The 23,859-nt window shown below is 37.8% G+C and overlaps 1 protein-coding gene across 1 annotated transcript in view; it reads left to right on the top strand.

The window, feature by feature from the left end:
• The window catches only part of kdrl (kinase insert domain receptor like), a 66,592-nt gene extending 46,077 nt beyond the window's left edge, over positions 1 to 20,515 (top strand). Inside the window, exons 27-31 of the mRNA XM_087799845.1 lie at positions 3,399 to 3,504; positions 3,854 to 3,978; positions 8,102 to 8,180; positions 15,091 to 15,188; positions 19,126 to 20,515. Of these exons, the coding sequence (XP_087655971.1) occupies positions 3,399 to 3,504; positions 3,854 to 3,978; positions 8,102 to 8,180; positions 15,091 to 15,188; positions 19,126 to 19,297 (580 nt within the window). The 3' untranslated portion in view covers positions 19,298 to 20,515. The remainder of the gene's footprint in view (positions 1 to 3,398; positions 3,505 to 3,853; positions 3,979 to 8,101; positions 8,181 to 15,090; positions 15,189 to 19,125) is intronic.
• Positions 20,516 to 23,859: the final 3,344 nt, after the last annotated feature.

The following is a 23,859-nucleotide window of genomic DNA, read 5'->3' as shown; positions in this document are numbered from 1 at the left end:
GACCGAGCTCTTTTGAAACGATATGTTTGAACGTCTGAGATCCGTCGCTGATGGACCGGCCTTGAGTTTCCTTGCATTGTTCTTGTCAAGCTTCATATACTCGCAGGCGTCCTGCAGACCAGCTGCGTTCTGGTCCAGGTCCACTCGTGGATCTGCTTTCTCCAGTTTTGAGAAAGAGACGTTCTTTTTATTACGATCTTTATATCCAGAATCTTTTGTGGATCTGCTGGATCCGAGAGAGCAGGCGAGTGTGAAGCTTGTCCACGACCGACAGAACCAGCTGATGCTTGAACTGGATTCACGGAGAAAACGCTCGACCCTGTCAGGAGGTCTGAGAACGAGTGTTTGGACTCGAATCTTCTGCTTCATTCTCCAAGAAGTCGGTCATTTGGATCGAGCCGTTCCCTCAATATATCAGTTTGTAAATCAGGACTTGATTGATTGTCCTCGTATTGACACTCTGCTCTGTACCTGAATGACCTCGTCAGTCTTCTGACTGTTTCTTATCAGCAACACCGACACCAGCTTCCAAACATACGACTTCCATGAGTCACTCACTGGTCGGATCCAAACCCAGGAATGTTGTTTCCAAAGGAGACGTTCGACTCAAATCTGGTTTGAGAGTCATTTTGTTGACCTCGTGTACAAGTTTGCAGCGTTACTCCTGCCAAGGAGGTCACATAACCGATTTGTAGGAAATGTTGATAACAGGACGAGGAACTGGTGCTAAAAGAAAAGGTGGTGTTTCATGTTACCATGGAGACCCACGGATACAACAATTTTTCAAATGCTAAAAAAAAGGATCAACTTAAAGTGATAGTTCAACCAAAATTCACTCATTTTCTACTCTTATGTCGAGTAATGTGTTATAGACAAAAATATTTGGTCATTTTAATGTAGCGACTGGAGCTCAGTTGTCTTCGTCTTCATCTTCTTCCAAAAAGACACTTAAAAACATCCAAACACTGCTCGTCTGTAACGTCCATTGGATTGAAGCCTCCACATGAGAAGAATTAATCATAAAAAAACGTAAATAAGTTTATACTTTTAGATTTTGTTACTACAGTTTTTAGTGGACGATCCGAGTCCATCCGCATGAATCTTGCACTTCGACACATGCAATGGGTTTCAGTTGTAAACTTGTAGCTGGAGATGAGAGACTGGGATCTTCCACCAAAAATAATCTAAAAATAAACAGACTTTTGTACATTATTTCTTATCAATTCTTCTCATGTCGAGGCTTCAATCCAAGAGGGTTTGGATGTTTTTAAGTGTCTTTTTGGACGAAGATGAAGACGAAGAAAACTGAACTCCAGTCGCTACAATAAAATGAAATAAACATTTTTATCTATAACTCTAAAAAGAACAGATTACTCGACATAAGAGTAGAAAATGAGTGATTTTTGGTTGAACTATCAGTTTAAGTTGATCCCGTGGGTCTCCATGGTAACATGAAACACCACCTTTTTTTACCACCAGTTCCTCGTCCTGTTATCAACATTTCCTACAAATCGGTTATGTGACCTCCTTGGCAGGAGTAATGCTGCAAACTTGTACACAAGGTCAACAAAATGACTCTCAAACCAGATTTGAGTCGAACGTCTCCTTTGGAAACAACATTCCTGGGTTTGGATCCGACCAGTGAGTGACTCAACACTTTGTTTCTCTAAAAAGAACAGATGACTCTGAGAATAATCAACATTCATTGACAAGAGGCTGAGAAGGAAATGAGTGAATGAAGTAAGTTTGAATTTGTTTGCAGATGTTTTTACTTCAACAAACAGTTTGATGGACAGTTGTGTACTTGAAAGTGTGTGTGTGTTCCTGGGAGTGTGGTCAGATGAATATAGTACTTGTTAGAGTTTTATTGTTTGTTTGTACGGATGATTATCGTATGAGTTTAATCGAAGGAGAGAAAACTTTACCTTTAAAAACCTTCATGTCTGGAACAAGTTTGAGATGTTTTCGACACAATATTGAACCAGATTAAAAATCCTCGGTTTGGTTCTGAACTGTGATGATCTGTGGTTTCTGGGTTCCTGGGAAGAGGAGCGAGGAGTAAATAGATGCTTACTAACCCTCTAAACACTCTTGACCACACAGATGATGTCATTTCTGGAGAATCTTGAGCTATTTATTGTCATCACGAAGGAAGCGCCAGTCGTTCACTTCCTCTCTTTCATCATGTCTTTCTCGTTGGTCGAGTCGCCACCTGTCGAAGCTTCTGCTCACACTTCTTCTTCTGCTTCTTCTTCTTCTGATTCTTCTGCTCACACTTCTTCTTCTGCTTCTTCTTCTTCTGATTCTTCTGCTCACACTTCTTCTTCTGCTTCTTCTTCTTCTGATTCTTCTGCTCACACTTCTTCTTCTGCTTCTTCTTCTTCTTCTTCTGATTCTTCTGCTTCTTCTTCTTCTTCTGCTTCTTCTTCTTCTGCTTCTTCTTCTTCATGTTCTTGATGGTTCACAAGCTCTTGTTGAACATTAGTTTCAAAGATGCCTGAAGGCTCCTCGTCAAACCATCGTTGTTTACTAAGACCTGAGTAAAAGTGAAGCTTCACAGCTACACAAGGCTCTTCTCTCTGGACATTTGAGAACAAAGAGTCCATGATCTTCTAGTCGCTGTTCTTCTCCATCACAGCCCAGAGATGGTTCTATTAGGAGTCAAGTTGGAGAGAAGAACGTTGATGTCAGAGATCAGTTGATAATTAAACTGCTTTCATTTCAAACACTTTAAAGTTCACATAACCTTGTGATTTACTACATAAATAAAAACATGTTTATGTTGATTTATAAACATGTTTTGAACATTTTTATCCTCAAATGTTCATATAATGACATGAATATCAAAAAACACCTTTTTATTTCTTGGTTTTAACTCACTTAATAAAGACTTAATTTAAACAATTTATTAAATAATTAGATTAGATTTAATGAATTAAGAATTATAGAGTTTTTTTTAATATTTTAATGGATTATTTATAATTGATTTATATTAAATGTAATTGATTAATTACTGTAGACTTATATAAGATTTAAATGATAATTTATTAAATAGTTATATTAGATTGAATGAATTAAGAATTATAGAGTTTTTAAATATTTTAATGGATTATTTATAATTGATTTATATTAAATGTAATTGATTATTTACTGTAGACTTATATTGTATTTGATGAAATATTTATTATAGACTTGTATTAGATTGAATTGATTATTTTTAGAATATAATTATATAACATTTCACGCATCATTCATTATAGATTCATATAAGAGTAAATTGAATATTTATTGTATTAGATGTAATTCATTATTTTCACCATGTTTAATTGAGTAACTTTGTTTCCTGATGATGATCTTCTTCATTCATGGTTGTGACTCAAACCCTGTTGTCGTGGCAGATACCAGACCATGTTGGACTGCTGGCAGGGGGAGCCCCGGGACCGACCCACCTTCACCGACCTGGTGGAGAGACTCGGAGATCTGCTCCAGGCCAGCGTCCAGCAGGTGATGCTTTATATGATTCAATTACACAACAACCACCAAAGTATCTTCTGTCATTTCACAACAAAATCAAGGAAGTGAAACATTTTACAATTTCTGTGAAAACTAACACTCAGAAAACTCTTGGAAAAAACTGACTCAACTGTAAAGATACTTTCTTCTCGTCCGGTGGGAGTTAGTTGTGTGGGACCTGATGAAGGAGGGAAACAAGGACGCGTCGACTCGTCAACGCTTCTCAGAAATAGCTTTTGTTTTGGCGTCAGACGTTCAAGTGGAAGTGAAAGAGATGCTGAAAAACATGTTGGAAAGTATGAAAATGTTGAAAGATGCTCACATGTTTGATCCCGATCAGGAGGGGAAGCACTACATACCCATCAACATGACCCTCGTGGGGAAGACAGGTGAGCTGGGACCTGTCGACCAATCAGAAGAGACGCCGACTCGACCGCTCTCAGAGCTGGACTCGGGCAGCAGCTGGTGAGACACGTTCTGATCGTAGTACTTGAACATGTAACCTTTCATTATATTACTGATGTTACAAATAAACATCAGGAGAATCGATGATCATCTGCGTATCAAATTACTTAATTTTTCTCTGATTTTATGGTAAAATATATTACATTTTAAAACCTGGATGATATCTTTATGATAGGTGTGTGTATTGGTAAGAATCTGTGGATATGTATCACGATACAAGGATACAATATATAGTGATAGTGTAGTAACAAGTATATATGTGTAGTATTGTCCAGTACTTGACTCTGGTGTTGTGATAGTGTAGTAACAAGTATATATGTGTAGTATTGTCCAGTACTTGACTCTGGTGTTGTGATAGTGTAGTAACAAGTATATATGTGTAGTATTGTCCAGTACTTGACTCTGGTGTTGTGATAGTGTAGTAACAAGTATATATGTGTAGTATTGTCCAGTACTTGACTCTGGTGTTGTGATAGTGTAGTAACAAGTATATATGTGTAGTATTGTCCAGTACTTGACTCTGGTGTTGTGATAGTGTAGTAACAAGTATATATGTGTAGTATTGTCCAATACTTGACTCTGGTGTTGTGATAGTGTAGTAACAAGTATATATGTGTAGTATTGTCCAGTACTTGACTCTGGTGTTGTGATAGTGTAGTAACAAGTATATATGTGTAGTATTGTCCAGTACTTGACTCTGGTGTTGTGATAGTGTAGTAACAAGTATATATGTGTAGTATTGTCCAGTACTTGACTCTGGTGTTGTGATAGTGTAGTAACAAGTATATATGTGTAGTATTGTCCAGTACTTGACTCTGGTGTTGTGATAGTGTAGTAACAAGTATATATGTGTAGTATAGTCCAGTACTTGACTCTGGTGTTGTGATAGTGTAGTAACAAGTATATATGTGTAGTATTGTCCAGTACTTGACTCTGGTGTTGTGATAGTGTAGTAACAAGTATATATGTGTAGTATTGTCCAGTACTTGACTCTGGTGTTGTGATAGTGTAGTAACAAGTATATATGTGTAGTATTGTCCAGTACTTGACTCTGGTGTTGTGATAGAGTAGTAACAAGTATATATGTGTAGTATTGTCCAGTACTTGACTCTGGTGTTGTGATAGTGTAGTAACAAGTATATATATGTAGTATTGTCCAGTACTTGACTCTGGTTTTGTGATAGTGTAGTAACAAGTATATATGTGTAGTATTGTCCAGTACTTGACTCTGGTGTTGTGATAGTGTAGTAACAAGTATATATGTGTAGTATTGTCCAGTACTTGACTCTGGTGTTGTGATATAGTAGTAACAAGTATATATGTGTAGTATTGTCGAGTAATTGACTCTGGTATTGTGATAGTGTAGTAACAAGTATATATGTGTAGTATTGTCCAGTACTTGACTCTGGTGTTGTGATAGTGTAGTAACAAGTATATATGTGTAGTATTGTCCAGTACTTGACTCTGGTGTTGTGATATAGTAGTAACAAGTATATATGTGTAGTATTGTCGAGTAATTGACTCTGGTATTGTGATAGTGTAGTAACAAGTATATATGTGTAGTATTGTCCAGTACTTGACTCTGGTGTTGTGATAGTGTAGTAACAAGTATATATGTGTAGTATTGTCCAGTACTTGACTCTGGTGTTGTGATATAGTAGTAACAAGTATATATGTGTAGTATTGTCGAGTAATTGACTCTGGTATTGTGATAGTGTAGTAACAAGTATATATGTGTAGTATTGTCCAGTACTTGACTCTGGTGTTGTGATAGTGTAGTAACAAGTATATATGTGTAGTATTGTCCAGTACTTGACTCTGGTGTTGTGATATAGTAGTAACAAGTATATATGTGTAGTATTGTCGAGTAATTGACTCTGGTATTGTGATAGTGTAGTAACAAGTATATATGTGTAGTATTGTCCAGTACTTGACTGTGGTGTTGTGATAGTGTAGCTACAAGTAAATATGTGTAGTATTGTCCAGTACTTGACTCTGGTGTTGTGATAGTGTAGTAACAAGTATATATATGTGTAGTATTGTCCAATACTTGACTCTGGTGTTGTGATAGTGTAGTAACAAGTATATATGTGTAGTATTGTCCAGTACTTGACTGTGGTGTTGTGATAGTGTAGTAACAAGCATATATGTGTAGTATTGTCCAGTACTTGACTCTGGTGTTGTGATAGTGTAGTAACAAGTATATATGTGTAGTATTGTCCAGTACTTGACTGTGGTGTTGTGATAGTGTAGTAACAAGTATATATGTGTAGTATTGTCCAGTACTTGACTCTGGTGTTGTGATAGTGTAGTAACAAGTATATATGTGTAGTATTGTCCAGTACTTGACTCTGGTGTTGTGATAGTGTAGTAACAAGTATATATGTGTAGTATTGTCCAGTACTTGACTCTGGTGTTGTGATAGTGTAGTAACAAGTATACATGTGTAGTATTGTCCAGTACTTGACTCTGGTGTTGTGATAGTGTAGTAACAAGTATATATGTGTAGTATTGTCCAGTACTTGACTCTGGTGTTGTGATAGTGTAATAACAAGTATATATGTGTAGTATTGTCCAGCACTTGACTCTGGTGTTGTGATAGTGTAGTAACAAGTATATATGTGTAGTATTGTCCAGTACTTGACTCTGGTGTTGTGATAGTGTAGTAACAAGTATATATGTGTAGTATTGTCCAGTACTTGACTCTGGTGTTGTGATAGTGTAGTAACAAGTATATATGTGTAGTATTGTCCAGTACTTGACTCTGGTGTTGTGATAGTGTAGTAACAAGTATATATGTGTAGTATTGTCCAGTACTTGACTCTGGTGTTGTGATAGTGTAGTAACAAGTATATATGTGTAGTATTGTCCAGTACTTGACTGTGGTGTTGTGATAGTGTAGTAACAAGTATATATGTGTAGTATTGTCCAGTACTTGACTCTGGTGTTGTGATAGTGTAGTAACAAGTATATATGTGTAGTATTGTCCAGTACTTGACTGTGGTGTTGTGATAGTGTAGTAACAAGTATATATGTGTAGTATTGTCCAGTACTTGACTCTGGTGTTGTGATAGTGTAGTAACAAGTATATATGTGTAGTATTGTCCAGTACTTGACTCTGGTGTTGTGATAGTGTAGTAACAAGTATATATGTGTAGTATTGTCCAGTACTTGACTCTGGTGTTGTGATAGTGTAGTAACAAGTATACATGTGTAGTATTGTCCAGTACTTGACTCTGGTGTTGTGATAGTGTAATAACAAGTATATATGTGTAGTATTGTCCAGCACTTGACTCTGGTGTTGTGATAGTGTAATAACAAGTATATATGTGTAGTATTGTCCAGCACTTGACTCTGGTGTTGTGATAGTGTAGTAACAAGTATATATGTGTAGTATTGTCCAGTACTTGACTCTGGTGTTGTGATAGTGTAGTAACAAGTATATATGTGTAGTATTGTCCAGTACTTGACTCTGGTGTTGTGATAGTGTAGTAACAAGTATATATGTGTGGTATTGTCCAGTACTTGACTCTGGTGTTGTGATAGTGTAGTAACAAGTATATATGTGTAGTATTGTCCAGTACTTGACTGTGGTGTTGTGATAGTGTAGTAACAAGTATATATGTGTAGTATTGTCCAGTACTTGACTCTGGTGTTGTGATAGTGTAGTATCAAGTATATGTGTGTAGTATTGTCCAGTACTTGACTCTAGTGTTGTGATACTGTAGTAACAAGTATATATGTGTAGTATTGTCCAGTACTTGACTCTGGAGAAAAAGAAGCTGAGCTAGAGGCTTAGAAACTTCCTCTCACCTCCTCATTGTTCTGTCACTCGTCAGCTGATCGCAAATCTTGTGAAAAACCAGACGTAGACCAGCGTCTGTTTATTGAAGGAAATGCCGAACTTTTCATTTTCCCACTTGACGTTGACTTGAGTCCAAACCACACATTGTTCTGCATCAGTCGTGATAACAAACACAGAAGCTTAAATACTCTGGTGAGAAATGTTCTTGCAGATCCAACATCATCTGAAGAATGTTTTCTTACTGATCCTGGAGCTTCAGGTTTTACTTTCACTCTCGGGATGAACGAAGATTCATGTCTTGACTCTCGATCTTCGCAGGAACATCAAGATCCGCCCGGCGAGCGTGAAAACCTTCGATGAGGTCACCATGGCGATCGGGACAAACGAGGGTCAGGAGGTGAGTGGACGCTCGTCAAGCTAAACACAAGCAGACGCGCAGACGCTGGAGAAAGTCACGTAATAAACATTCGTCTCGAGTCCAGAACTAATCTGTTTTCTAGTCGGGGTCAAAGGTCGGTTGTCAATTTGAATAAAGAAATCACTCTTTTAGAAGTATTTTAACAAATATAACAAGTGTAGCGAGTACTGAGATGTTACACTGAAGTACTTTTACGTCATATCATCATAGTCATAATATAATCATATATAAATATTGTAAAGATTAACCAGAGAGAAGAAAGTTCTTATTCATCCGTGTATGTTTTTAGTGACAAAATGATTGGATAATGACATGTCAATCAAACTTCAAGATCAACGAGGAAAGACCGATGTGTATATACTTGAGTTTACAAGACTACCGCCCCCTCCTTTAAATACAGTTTACAATAAGTGTTTTAAAAGTACATGTAAAGAAATACTTCCTTACATCACTCTAACATGAACAAAAGTTATTTGAGATGTGTTTTAAAAAGATATTCATAGTTTTTCTTCGTTTTTTTCACCCGTAGCCACTAGTTCAGTATTTGTTTCAGTCTAGTGGATTTGAGTGTAGTTGTGGAGGAGTATAAGTATGTTGGAAGTATGTAGACTTTAGTGTAGTTATGGAGGAGTATAAGTATGTTGGAAGTATGTAGACTTTAGTGTAGTTGTGAAGGAGAATAAGTATGTTGGAAGTATGTAGACTTTAGTGTAGTTGTGGAGGAGTATAAGTATGTTGGAAGTATGTAGACTTTAGTGTAGTTATGGAGGAGTATAAGTATGTTGGAAGTATGTAGACTTTAGTGTAGTTGTGGAGGAGTATAAGTATGTTGGAAGTATGTAGACTTTAGTGTAGTTATGGAGGAGTATAAGTATGTTGGAAGTATGTAGACTTTAGTGTAGTTGTGAAGGAGAGTAAGTATGTTGGAAGTATGTAGACTTTAGTGTAGTTGTGGAGGAGTATAAGTATGTTGGAAGTATGTAGACTTTAGTGTAGTTATGGAGAAGTATAAGTATGTTGGAAGTATGTAGACTTTAGTGTAGTTGTGGAGGAGTATAAGTATGTTGGAAGTATGTAGACTTTAGTGTAGTTATGGAGGAGTATAAGTATGTTGGAAGTATGTAGACTTTAGTGTAGTTATGGAGGAGTATAAGTATGTTGGAAGTATGTAGACTTTAGTGTAGTTGTGGAGGAGTATACGTATGTTGGAAGTATGTAGACTTTAGTGTAGTTGTGGAGGAGTATAAGTATGTTGGATGTATGTAGACTTTAGTGTAGTTATGGAGGAGTATAAGTATGTTGGAAGTATGTAGACTTTAGTGTAGTTGTGGAGGAGTATAAGTATGTTGGAAGTATGTAGACTTTAGTGTAGTTATGGAGGAGTATAAGTATGTTGGAAGTATGTAGACTTTAGTGTAGTTGTGGAGGAGTATAAGTATGTTGGAAGTATGTAGACTTTAGTGTAGTTGTGGAGGAGTATAAGTATGTTGGAAGTATGTAGACTTTAGTGTAGTTGTGGAGGAGTATAAGTATGTTGGATGTATAAAGACTTTAGTTTAGTTGTGGAGGAGTATAAGTATGTTGGAAGTATGTAGACTTTAGTGTAGTTGTGGAGGAGTATAAGTATGTTGGAAGTATGTAGACTTTAGTGTAGTTATGGAGGAGTATAAGTATGTTGGAAGTATGTAGACTTTAGTGTAGTTGTGGAGGAGTATAAGTATGTTGGAAGTATGTAGACTTTAGTGTAGTTGTGGAGGAGTATAAGTATGTTGGATGTATAAAGACTTTAGTGTAGTTATGGAGGAGTATAAATATGTTGGAAGTATGTAGACTTTAGTGTAGTTGTGGAGGAGTATAAGTATGTTGGAAGTATGTAGACTTTAGTGTAGTTGTGGAGGAGTATAAGTATGTTGGAAGTAAGTAGACTTTAGTGTAGTTATGGAGGAGTATAAGTATGTTGGAAGTATGTAGACTTTAGTGTAGTTGTGGAGGAGTATAAGTATGTTGGAAGTATGTAGACTTTAGTGTAGTTATGGAGGAATATAAGTATGTTGGATGTATGTAGACTTTAGTGTAGTTGTGGAGGAGTATAAGTATGTTGGAAGTATGTAGACTTTAGTGTAGTTGTGGAGGAGTATACGTATGTTGGAAGTATGTAGACTTTAGTGTAGTTGTGGAGGAGTATAAGTATGTTGGAAGTATGTAGACTTTAGTGTAGTTATGGAGGAGTATAAGTATGTTGGAAGTATGTAGACTTTAGTGTAGTTGTGAAGGAGAATAAGTATGTTGGAATTATGTAGACTTTAGTGTAGTTGTGGAGGAGTATAAGTATGTTGGAAGTATGTAGACTTTAGTGTAGTTGTGGAGGAGTATAAGTATGTTGGAAGTATGTAGACTTTAGTGTAGTTGTGGAGGAGTATAAGTATGTTGGAAGTAGGTAGACTTTAGTGTAGTTATGGAGGAGTATAAGTATGTTGGAAGTATGTAGACTTTAGTGTAGTTGTGAAGGAGAATAAGTATGTTGGAAGTATGTAGACTTTAGTGTAGTTGTGGAGGAGTATAAGTATGTTGGAAGTATGTAGACTTTAGTGTAGTTATGGAGAAGTATAAGTATGTTGGAAGTATGTAGACTTTAGTGTAGTTGTGGAGGAGTATAAGTATGTTGGAAGTATGTAGACTTTAGTGTAGTTATGGAGGAGTATAAGTATGTTGGAAGTATGTAGACTTTAGTGTAGTTATGGAGGAGTATAAGTATGTTGGAAGTATGTAGACTTTAGTGTAGTTGTGGAGGAGTATACGTATGTTGGAAGTATGTAGACTTTAGTGTAGTTGTGGAGGAGTATAAGTATGTTGGATGTATGTAGACTTTAGTGTAGTTATGGAGGAGTATAAGTATGTTGGAAGTATGTAGACTTTAGTGTAGTTGTGGAGGAGTATAAGTATGTTGGAAGTATGTAGACTTTAGTGTAGTTATGGAGGAGTATAAGTATGTTGGAAGTATGTAGACTTTAGTGTAGTTGTGGAGGAGTATAAGTATGTTGGAAGTATGTAGACTTTAGTGTAGTTGTGGAGGAGTATAAGTATGTTGGAAGTATGTAGACTTTAGTGTAGTTGTGGAGGAGTATAAGTATGTTGGAAGTATGTAGACTTTAGTGTAGTTATGGAGGAGTATAAGTATGTTGGAAGTATGTAGACTTTAGTGTAGTTGTGGAGGAGTATAAGTATGTTGGAAGTATGTAGACTTTAGTGTAGTTGTGGAGGAGTATACGTATGTTGGATGTATAAAGACGTTAGTGTAGTTATGGAGGAGTATAAATATGTTGGATGTATGTAGACTTTAGTGTAGTTATGGAGGAGTATAAGTATGTTGGAAGTATGTAGACTTTAGTGTAGTTGTGGAGGAGTATAAGTATGTTGGAAGTATGTAGACTTTAGTGTAGTTGTGGAGGAGTATAAGTATGTTGGAAGTAAGTAGACTTTAGTGTAGTTATGGAGGAGTATAAGTATGTTGGAAGTATGTAGACTTTAGTTTAGTTGTGGAGGAGTATAAGTATGTTGGAAGTATGTAGACTTTAGTGTAGTTATGGAGGAGTATAAGTATGTTGGATGTATGTAGACTTTAGTGTAGTTGTGGAGGAGTATAAGTATGTTGGAAGTATGTAGACTTTAGTGTAGTTGTGGAGGAGTATACGTATGTTGGAAGTATGTAGACTTTAGTGTAGTTGTGGAGGAGTATAAGTATGTTGGAAGTATGTAGACTTTAGTGTAGTTATGGAGGAGTATAAGTATGTTGGATGTATAAAGACTTTAGTGTAGTTGTGGAGGAGTATAAGTATGTTGGATGTATGTAGACTTTAGTGTAGTTATGGAGGAGTATAAGTATGTTGGAAGTATGTAGACTTTAGTGTAGTTATGGAGGAGTATAAGTATGTTGGATGTATAAAGACTTTAGTGTAGTTGTGGAGGAGTATAAGTATGTTGGAAGTATGTAGACTTTAGTGTAGTTATGGAGGAGTATAAGTATGTTGGAAGTATGTAGACTTTAGTGTAGTTATGGAGGAGTATAAGTATGTTGGATGTATAAAGACTTTAGTGTAGTTGTGGAGGAGTATAAGTATGTTGGAAGTATGTAGACTTTAGTGTAGTTGTGGAGGAGTATACGTATGTTGGAAGTATGTAGACTTTAGTGTAGTTATGGAGGAGTATAAGTATGTTGGAAGTATGTAGACTTTAGTGTAGTTGTGGAGGAATATAAGTATGTTGGAAGTATGTAGACTTTAGTGTAGTTGTGGAGGAGTATAAGTATGTTGGAAGTATGTAGACTTTAGTTTAGTTGTGGAGGAGTATAAGTATGTTGGAAGTATGTAGACTTTAGTGTAGTTGTGGAGGAGTATAAGTATGTTGGAAGTATGTAGACTTTAGTGTAGTTGTGGAGGAGTATAAGTATGTTGGAAGTATGTAGACTTTAGTGTAGTTGTGAAGGAGAATAATTATGTTGGAAGTATGTAGACTTTAGTGTAGTTGTGGAGGAGTATAAGTATGTTGGAAGTATGTAGACTTTAGTGTAGTTGTGGAGGAGTATAAGTATGTTGGAAGTATGTAGACTTTAGTGTAGTTGTGAAGGAGAATAAGTATGTTGGAAGTATGTAGACTTTAGTGTAGTTGTGGAGGAGTATAAGTATGTTGGACGTATGTAGACTTTAGTGTAGTTATGGAGGAGTATAAGTATGTTGGAAGTATGTAGACTTTAGTGTAGTTATGGAGGAGTATAAGTATGTTGGATGTATAAAGACTTTAGTGTAGTTGTGGAGGAGTATAAGTATGTTGGAAGTATGTAGACTTTAGTGTAGTTGTGGAGGAGTATACGTATGTTGGAAGTATGTAGACTTTAGTGTAGTTATGGAGGAGTATAAGTATGTTGGAAGTATGTAGACTTTAGTGTAGTTGTGGAGGAATATAAGTATGTTGGAAGTATGTAGACTTTAGTGTAGTTGTGGAGGAGTATAAGTATGTTGGAAGTATGTAGACTTTAGTTTAGTTGTGGAGGAGTATAAGTATGTTGGAAGTATGTAGACTTTAGTGTAGTTGTGGAGGAGTATAAGTATGTTGGAAGTATGTAGACTTTAGTGTAGTTATGGAGGAGTATAAGTATGTTGGATGTATGTAGACTTTAGTGTAGTTATGGAGGAGTATAAGTATGTTGGATGTATGTAGACTTTAGTGTAGTTATGGAGGAGTATAAGTATGTTGGAAGTATGTAGACTTTAGTGTAGTTATGGAGGAGTATAAGTATGTTTGAAGTATGTAGACTTTAGTGTAGTTATGGAGGAGTATAAGTATGTTGGAAGTATGTAGACTTTAGTGTAGTTATGGAGGAGTATAAGTATGTTGGAAGTATGTAGACTTTAGTGTAGTTATGGAGGAGTATAAGTATGTTGGAAGTATGTAGACTTTAGTGTAGTTATGGAGGAGTATAAGTATGTTGGAAGTATGTAGACTTTAGTGTAGTTATGGAGGATTATAAGTATGTTGGATGTATAAAGACTTTAGTGTAGTTGTGGAGGAGTATAAGTATGTTGGAAGTATGTAGACTTTAGTGTAGTTGTGGAGGAGTATACGTATGTTGGAAGTATGTAGACTTTAGTGTAGTTATGGAGGAGTATAAGTATGTTGGAAGTATGTAGACTTTAGTGTAGTTGTGGAGGAATATAAGTATGTTGGAAGTATGTAGACTTTAGTGTAGTTGTGGAGGAGTATAAGTATGTTGGAAGTATGTAGACTTTAGTTTAGTTGTGGAGGAGTATAAGTATGTTGGAAGTATGTAGACTTTAGTGTAGTTGTGGAGGAGTATAAGTATGTTGGAAGTATGTAGACTTTAGTGTAGTTGTGGAGGAGTATAAGTATGTTGGAAGTATGTAGACTTTAGTGTAGTTATGGAGGAGTATAAGTATGTTGGAAGTATGTAGACTTTAGTGTAGTTATGGAGGAGTATAAGTATGTTGGAAGTATGTAGACTTTAGTGTAGTTGTGGAGGAGTATAAGTATGTTGGAAGTATGTAGACTTTAGTGTAGTTATGGAGGAGTATAAGTATGTTGGAAGTATGTAGACTTTAGTGTAGTTATGGAGGAGTATAAGTATGTTGGAAGTATGTAGACTTTAGTGTAGTTGTGGAGGAGTATAAGTATGTTGGAAGTATGTAGACTTTAGTGTAGTTGTGGAGGAGTATAAGTATGTTGGAAGTATGTAGACTTTAGTGTAGTTATGGAGGAGTATAAGTATGTTGGAAGTATGTAGACTTTAGTGTAGTGTGGAGGAGTATAAGTATGTTGGAAGTATGTAGACTTTAGTGTAGTTATGGAGGAGTATAAGTATGTTGGAAGTATGTAGACTTTAGTGTAGTTATGGAGGAGTATAAGTATGTTGGAAGTATGTAGACTTTAGTGTAGTTGTGGAGGAGTATAAGTATGTTGGAAGTATGTAGACTTTAGTGTAGTTGTGGAGGAGTATAAGTATGTTGGAAGTATGTAGACTTTAGTGTAGTTATGGAGGAGTATAAGTATGTTGGAAGTATGTAGACTTTAGTGTAGTGTGGAGGAGTATAAGTATGTTGGAAGTATGTAGACTTTAGTGTAGTTATGGAGGATTATAAGTATGTTGGAAGTATGTAGACTTTAGTGTAGTTATGGAGGAGTATAAGTATGTTGGAAGTATGTAGACTTTAGTGTAGTTATGGAGGAGTATAAGAGGATCAAAGGAGGAGAACAGATGTTGACACCAGGAAACAAAATGATGAGAAATGATGTTCATGTTCACACTTTTGTGTCAATAAAGTTCTGTTTCGTGAGGAGAAGAGAATCTTCTCACGTCGATCCACTCGTCTCTCCTCAGGGCGGTCAGTCGGACAGCGGCGTCTCCTCGGACAACATGACGACTCTGAGGAGGCTGGAGTCGTACGCGGGTCGACCTCTCAGCATCATGGCTCTGGCGTACGTGGACCTACACACGCGTGACATCACTTCCACACACGCGTGACATCACTTCCACACACGCGTGACATCACTTCCACACACGCGTGACATCACTTCCACACACGCGTGACATCACTTCCACACACGCGTGACATCACTTCCACACACGCGTGACATCACTTCCACACACGCGTGACATCACTTCCACACACGCGTGACATCACTTCCACACACACGTGACATCACTTCCACACACGCGTGACATCACTTCCACACACACATGACATCACTTCCACACACGCGTGACATCACTTCCACACACGCGTGACATCACTTCCACACACGCGTGACATCACTTCCACACACGCGTGACATCACTTCCACACACGCGTGACATCACTTCCACACACACGTGACATCACTTCCACACACACGTGACATCACTTCCACACACGCGTGACATCACTTCCACACACACATGACATCACTTCCACACACGCGTGACATCACTTCCACACACGCGTGACATCACTTCCACACACGCGTGACATCACTTCCACACACGCGTGACATCACTTCCACACACGCGTGACATCACTTCCACACACGCGTGACATCACTTCCACACACGCGTGACATCACTTCCACACACGCGTGACATCACTTCCACACACGCGTGACATCACTTCCACACACGCGTGACATCACTTCCACACACGCGTGACATCACTTCCACACACGCGTGACATCACTTCCACACACGCGTGACATCACTTCCACACACGCGTGACATCACTTCCACACACGCGTGACATCACTTCCACACACGCGTGACATCACTTCCACACACGCGTGACATCACTTCCACACACACGTGACATCACTTCCACACACGCGTGACATCACTTCCACACACGCGTGACATCACTTCCACACACGCGTGACATCACTTCCACACACGCGTGACATCACTTCCACACACGCGTGACATCACTTCCACACACACGTGACATCACTTCCACACACGCGTGACATCACTTCCACACACGCGTGACATCACTTCCACACACGCGTGACATCACTTCCACACACGCGTGACATCACTTCCACACACGCGTGACATCACTTCCACACACGCGTGACATCACTTCCACACACGCGTGACATCACTTCCACACACACGTGACATCACTTCCACACACGCGTGACATCACTTCCACACACGCGTGACATCACTTCCACACACGCGTGACATCACTTCCACACACGCGTGACATCACTTCCACACACGCGTGACATCACTTCCACACACACGTGACATCACTTCCACACACGCGTGACATCACTTCCACACACGCGTGACATCACTTCCACACACGCGTGACATCACTTCCACACACGCGTGACATCACTTCCACACACGCGTGACATCACTTCCACACACGCGTGACATCACTTCCACACACGCGTGACATCACTTCCACACACGGTCCAGGAAATCAGTCAAGTCCGGTCCTGAAACCCACGAAGCTGCTTCTCGAACCAATAATCCTGACGTCTTCTAATCTCTTAAAGATGTGGCAGGTCTTCAGTCTCCAGGTTATTCAAGGACAAGTCTCGGTTTCTCTGAACGTTGAAGTTTGAACTGCGTCATTAACCGAGAAGAACTCTGAGAAGAACTCAGAGAAGATCTCAGAGAAGAACTCAAAGTACAACTCAAAGTAGAACTAAGAGAACAACTCGGAGAACAACTTGGTGAAGAACTCTGAGAAGAACTCGGAGAAGAACTCAGTGAAGAACTCGGAGAAGAACTCGGAGAAGAACTCAGTGAAGAACTCGGAGAAAAACCTTGCAGAAGAACTCGGTGAAGAACTCGGAGAAGAACTCGGAGAAGAACTCGGAGAAGAACTCGGAGAAGAACTTGGAGAAGAACTCAGAGAAGAACTCGGAGAAGAACTCAGTGAAGAACTCGGAGAAAAACCTTGCAGAAGAACTCGGTGAAGAACTCGGAGAAGAACTCGGAGAAGAACTCAGAGAAGATCTCAGAGAAGAACTCAAAGTACAACTCAAAGTAGAACTAAGAGAACAACTCGGAGAACAACTTGGTGAAGAACTCTGAGAAGAACTCGGAGAAGAACTCAGTGAAGAACTCGGAGAAGAACTCGGAGAAGAACTCAGTGAAGAACTCTGAGAAAAACCTTGCAGAAGAACTCGGTGAAGAACTCGGAGAAGAACTCGGAGAAGAACTCGGAGAAGAACTCGGAGAAGAACTTGGAGAAGAACTCAGAGAAGAACTCGGAGAAGAACTCAGTGAAGAACTCGGAGAAGAACTCGGAGAAGAACTCAGTGAAGAACTCGGAGAAGAACTCGGAGAAGAACTCGGAGAAGAACTCAGTGAAGAACTCGGAGAAGAACTTGGAGAAGAACTCGGAGAAGAACTTGGAGAAGAACTCGGAGAAGAACTCAGTGAAGAACTCGGAGAAGAACTCGGAGAAGAACTCGGAGAAGAACTCAGTGAAGAACTCAATGAAGAACTCAGAGAAGAACTCAGAGAAGCTCCGACTACGATCAGTTTACACGCCTCTAAACAACTTCAGTGTTTATGGAAGTATCTCAACATTTTCTCTTCCCTGGAGCTCAGACTTCCGTGGAAGAGGAACAATATTCCTTCATCTCCAGGCAACAGTTCAATCACTGTGACCTTTGAACTCCAGAAGTTTACCAGCTCCTCCCTCGCCGCCCGGCACTGCGGCGTCTTTTGTCCGGCGCCGCCGCCCACCTGCCCACCAGACCCGGGACCCTACTGTACGTCTCCATGGCAACGGCTCAGTCGTGGACGAGACCCTCGTGAAGGGGAATTCCAGTGATGCCGCCTCACGTTCCCCCACCGAGCCCTGATCCTTTGACCTCCCGAGGGAAGGCCAGGTTACCACGGCGACCCACAAAGACAAGAGCAATTACTCATATTCCGGGTGTGAAGTCGCGCGGAAAAGTCCGGAATGATGGACGACATCATCGAGCGCCTGTGAGCGCGACCGAGGGATTAGAACCCACGCAGGAATGTTCAGGTTCCGGTCGTCGACAGAAGCTCACTTGGATGAGGAAGCGGTGTCCCTTCGCTCCGGGCCCTGGGTAGCTGGGATCGACCTTCGTGTCCCACGACGTCATTAAACTGGAACTTTACATGACATACCTCTGCCAAGGAGCTCATTTATCATTAACATTGTCAGTGAGTCATTCATTGTGTTGGATTCATTCGTTCATTCATTCATTCATTCATTCATTCATTCATTCATTCATTCATTCATTTATTCATTCATTCATTCGTTCATTCAGGAGTCGAACCCGCGTCATTTGGTCGAACATCAACACTAGAACATCCTAAAACTTTATCGAACAATTTGTGATCACATGAAGGTCAAACAAGTGAAGGACAAAACCTTCATAACATTTCAAACATTTATTTAATTTATTGAACAGTTTAATTTAATATTTTCTTTATTTAGAATTTGTTTTTGTTTTTAATTGAATTAGAAAAAAAATTAAAAAAAATTGTAAAATGAATGAATTTCATTTTAAACATAGAGTTTGATTCTCTAGTTCCAATAATGCAAAAATAAATGTTCTTAATTCAATATTTTTCAGTTTATATTCTTTTAAATTCAATATAAAAATGTTGGTAGAATCATGTGACCACGTGGAGCTCAGAGCTTTCAAAGTTGCAACATTTCAACAAAAACAAAGTTTCAACACGTGACTCTGATATTCTTCCATAAATCATTCCACGTATCATTATCAAAATTCCTGAAAATGTTCTTCAATATTCCGGACATTTATTTCCCTCCTTGACTAATAATTATCTTAAACATTTCAACCAGGACGTGAAGCTCGAGTCACGATGGTCATTAAACGTGTCTTCACGAGTCAAAGAACGTGTCTCTTCTTCTCCTCTCAGGATGAAGAGCAAGAGCAAAGAGGTTCTGAGCGACGGCGAGAAGGAGAAGTTCCAGCCCAACATCTCTCTGGACTTCTCGCTGGACGACTCGGCTCTGGACGCCGACCTGGAGTGTCACAGCCCGCCGCCCGACTACAACTACGTGGTGCGCTACTCCACGCCGCCCGTGTGAGTCCAGGAGGACCAGGAGAACCCAGGAGAACCAGGAGAACCCATGTGCCTTTTCTTCCCTCTGAACTGGACCTCTGGGGAAAAGAGACGTTTGTCGACGTCGCCAAAGAAAAGTGTTGTTGAAGGTGTTTGTCTCTGAAGACTCAGGGATGTTCTTCCTTTCTGCTGTGAAAACACAGTTTTGATGCACCTGGAGATGTTCTTCAGGGTCAAAGGGCAGAAGAATGTTTGATAAACGTTGAGTTGACCTCACGCTCCGTCACCGCGACACGAATATGACGTAAGAAAACATGAAGCACATCATAAGTTTGTTGATTTGAAGAGAAAAACTCTAATAAATTCAGTTCAGACACAAGAAAAGATCATTAAGTTACAACAACATTAAGGTATATATTTGTGAAGTGAATACAAATGTAGATATTTATCAATAATATATCAGCAATTAGACCTTTTTATCTGGAATTATTTCTTTTTTAAATGTACATATTTGTTACACAAACGAAGGTTTAAAGAATGAATGAAGTGGAAAAAAGACACAATGTGAAGGAAACTGTTTTTATAATGAAAACATTTTTTTAAGAATTGATACATTTGTTACATTTTTAATATAAATAGAAAAAGAGTTTTAAAGTCAAAGTACTATTTTGATAAATTCATTTCAGTGCCTCAATAGTTAAAGGTTTTTGTTATTTAAATCCCTTAATTTTCCCTGAATCTCCTGAACTTCAAATTCTTATTTTAAATCATATTTTCTGCTCATGAACTGTCGACTCAGCACATTTCTCCAGGTTTTTGAAAAGAAAATGCACTGATTCTCTGTATGTTATAATAATGTCATTACACAGCGTTTAGTGTCAAATATATTTAACTTTATAGAAGATTAACAACCTAACGACTATTGTAGCCTCTAACACACTTCCGGGTCATTTCAGCTTTTTTTTATTACGTGTTTTTCTATGTTTTTATTTTTTGTTTTGTTTGTAGTGAAGTAACACTGTTAACTGAGCGATTAAATAAAGATTTATATATTTCTACGGGAAACGTTGTCTGTACTTGTGTCGCCATGACAACCACGAGAACATTTATTTACAACTTTATTGTTGACGCGCTCACAGGGAACCCTGTTAGTGATTGGACCACAAGTTAAAACATCAACCAATGGGACGCTCTCCTTGTCATAAGCTCCGCCCATTGAGTGGAGCACCGAGAGATATGATTGGATCAGACGTGTGTCAATCAAAGTAGGTGATTCGGCGTCATCACGGAGGGAACAAAAAACAGAAAAAAACATTTACAATAAATAATAAATAAATAGAAAAAAATAAATAGAATTTTCATGGAAAAATTAAATCAAATTAATTAGAATAATAATAATTACGATCAACCAAATCATAATAAGCAGGAGAAAAAAAACAATGATGACGAAAACATAGATAATTACACAAAAAATAATCCTGTATTGTTTTTATAATAATAATAATGTTTTTTATATTAATAAACGCAATATTTTGCATTATTTAATTTCAGACATTAACATAGTTTGCGATTTCATTAAGAAATATTTTAAAATATAATATAAATAACAAATGCTACAAAAATACAATATTTCGACTGTAAAGGTATGTTTGAGTGTCAAATATTTATGATTTTATAAATACATTTGTAAATATAATTCTCTAATGTTTGTTCTCCTGAAAGAAATTCAGCGTGAATAGTTTTTGAAGTAGTTATTAGTTTAAAAATAAACTTCAATATCATTTATATTTTAACAAGGAAGGACGAGTGCAGCTACGTTCTTCAACAATCATTGATAATAAAAGCAGAATAAACTCTTCCTGTTCAATCCCACAATCCTCTGCTTCGTGACGACCCCCCTGAGGATCCTCTGGTCATGAATGAAACATGGAATGTTCCTCCTTCAGAGACTTCCTGGTCCAGCACTGGTGTCTTCACCGGACAAAGGTTCCCGGAGCAGGAAGGAAGGAAACTCCTCGTCATCCTGACGCCACCGGAGGACGCGACCGGAGGACGCCACGGGTTCCTCCGGGAGCTCCAGTCACGGAGACTCTTAATACACTTCTACCTGACCTGACCTGATGACCTTCAGGCTCGTGGCTCAGGACCGGATCCCCCTGACAGACCTGGACACATGGTCCAACCCTCCACTATTTCTAGACACAAACAAGGGAAGGATGTTATTATATTATTAGACATATTTGTTTGTTCACCTCGTCGTGAGAGACTAACGTGTGTAACATCCCATAATATGTGTTAAAGTTCAACTCAGTCTGAGAAAAGATTGTTTTCTAGCTTAAATAATCACTGATGTTTATATATAACTTATTATTAAAGTATGTTTGAATTTTTCATCATCATCATCGTCATCATCTTCATCTTCATCATCATCATCCTAAACTTTATCATCTTCATCTTCATCATCTTCAGCATCATCTTTATCATCATCATCTTCATCTTCATCATCATCTTCATCATCTTCATCAGCTTCATCATCATCTTTATCATCTTCATCTTCATCATCATCTTCATCTTCATCATCTTCATCATCTTCATCATCTTCATCTTCATCTTCATCATCTTCATCAGCTTCATCATCATCTTTATCATCTTCATCATCATCATCATCATCTTCATCTTCATCATCTTCATCATCTTCATCATCATCTTCATCATCTTCATCATCATCTTCATCAGCTTCATCATCATCTTTATCATCTTCATCATCATCATCATCATCTTCATCTTCATCTTCATCATCATCATCATCTTCATCATCATCATCTTCATCTTCATCATCATCTTCATCATCTTCATCAGCTTCATCATCATCTTTATCATCTTCATCATCATCATCATCATCATCTTCATCTTCATCTTCATCATCTTCATCATCATCTTCATCATCTTCATCAGCTTCATCATCATCTTTATCATCTTCATCATCATCATCATCATCATCATCATCTTCATCTTCATCATCTTCATCATCTTCATCATCATCATCTTCATCTTCATCTTCATCTTCATCTTCATCATCTTCATGAAGTTTAAGTACTTTGTTACCCTGGTCTAGAAAATAATCTATAATCTCATTAATATTCATAATAAACAAACATATTTGATAAATTAATTTTAAGATAAGAAACTATTTTCTTAAAATACTAATAAAAAATACATTTAGCTGTCAATCAAAATCACGACATACTATCATATTTCATCGTGTTTTTATATGATTTCACTATGTTCTTCTATAACGTAAACGCAAACAAATGTTTATAGAAGTTTGTGATTCTATACAAACATTGATTTATTCCTGATTGAAGAGAATAAAAGTATCTTAAGTCTCTGTTGATACAGTTTGATGGAAAGAAAAGAAACATGAATTAAATAAAAATCAAATGATATTAAATAAAAATGTTCATCTACCGAAGATAAGATTTGGTCAAAATAAATAAGTGTAAAAACATAAAACTATATAAACCAAAAAGGGTCAAAAACATACATCAAATAATTTGTTGGATTAATAAAAATAATTAATTAAAAATACATAAAGATCGTCTTGTTTTAACTTTGAATTAAAAATTGAACTATGTTGTATTTTTATTTAAACTAAATTAACTGAATATTCATTGGATTATATTTTGCGTTCTGATAAAACGGATAAATCAGATTCTACCTTTTTAATTTGCAAATACTAGAGTTTTGTCAATAAATACTTGTTTGTAAAGATGAGTTAAAATAACAACAAAAGTAAAAGAAAAACATTTTTTAGATCAAATATTCATAAATAAGTTAATAAATGTAATTGAAGCAAAATAATAAAAACATAATAAACTGTTGTTCGTTCATTAGTTTTCTCCTCGGGAGGAAATCAGAGTTCCTGGCTCAGGTCAGAATCAAACCTTCAACCGTCGACTCACGTCACTGAGGGCCTTGGCTCCGGAACTTTCCGTCAGATTCCTCACGACATGAAGGTTCCTCCTCCACCAGCAGGGGGCGACTGTAGCAACGATCAAACGTGGTGTTGAGTGAAGATGTTCCTCAGAGTCTCGAGTCTCACGCTCCAGACAATGAGACTAAATTAAGAGCCACGTCAGGAAAACACACTCAGGAGCGTCAGGAGGATCAACAGGACGTCTCTGAAGATCAGAGAAGTTCTGACGGTTTGTCGTGAGTCTTCTGATGGTTCAGGAAGAGAGGTGAGAGTCAGAATCCATACAAGTGAACGTTCCTTTGAAACTTCCTTGAATCCAGATGATCATATTTTTACTAACATCTTTATCTTCATTATCTTCTCCATCTCCATCTCCATCATCATCTCCATCATCATCATCATCTCCATCTCCATCATCATCCTCATCATCCTCATCATCCTCATCATCTTCATCATCTTCATCCTCATCTCCATCATCATCTCCATCATCATCTCCATCTCCATCATCATCCTCATCATCCTCATCATCCTCATCATCCTCATCATCTTCATCATCTTCATCCTCATCTTCATCATGATCTTCAACTACATCTTCATCCTCGTCCTCGTCA

Source organism: Callionymus lyra, chromosome 9 (genome assembly GCF_982586985.1).
Source record: "Callionymus lyra chromosome 9, fCalLyr1.hap1.1, whole genome shotgun sequence".
Taxonomy (NCBI): domain Eukaryota; kingdom Metazoa; phylum Chordata; class Actinopteri; order Syngnathiformes; family Callionymidae; genus Callionymus; species Callionymus lyra.
The sequence above is the reverse complement of the archived record's forward strand: the minus strand, read 5'-3'. Positions and strand labels throughout refer to the sequence as shown.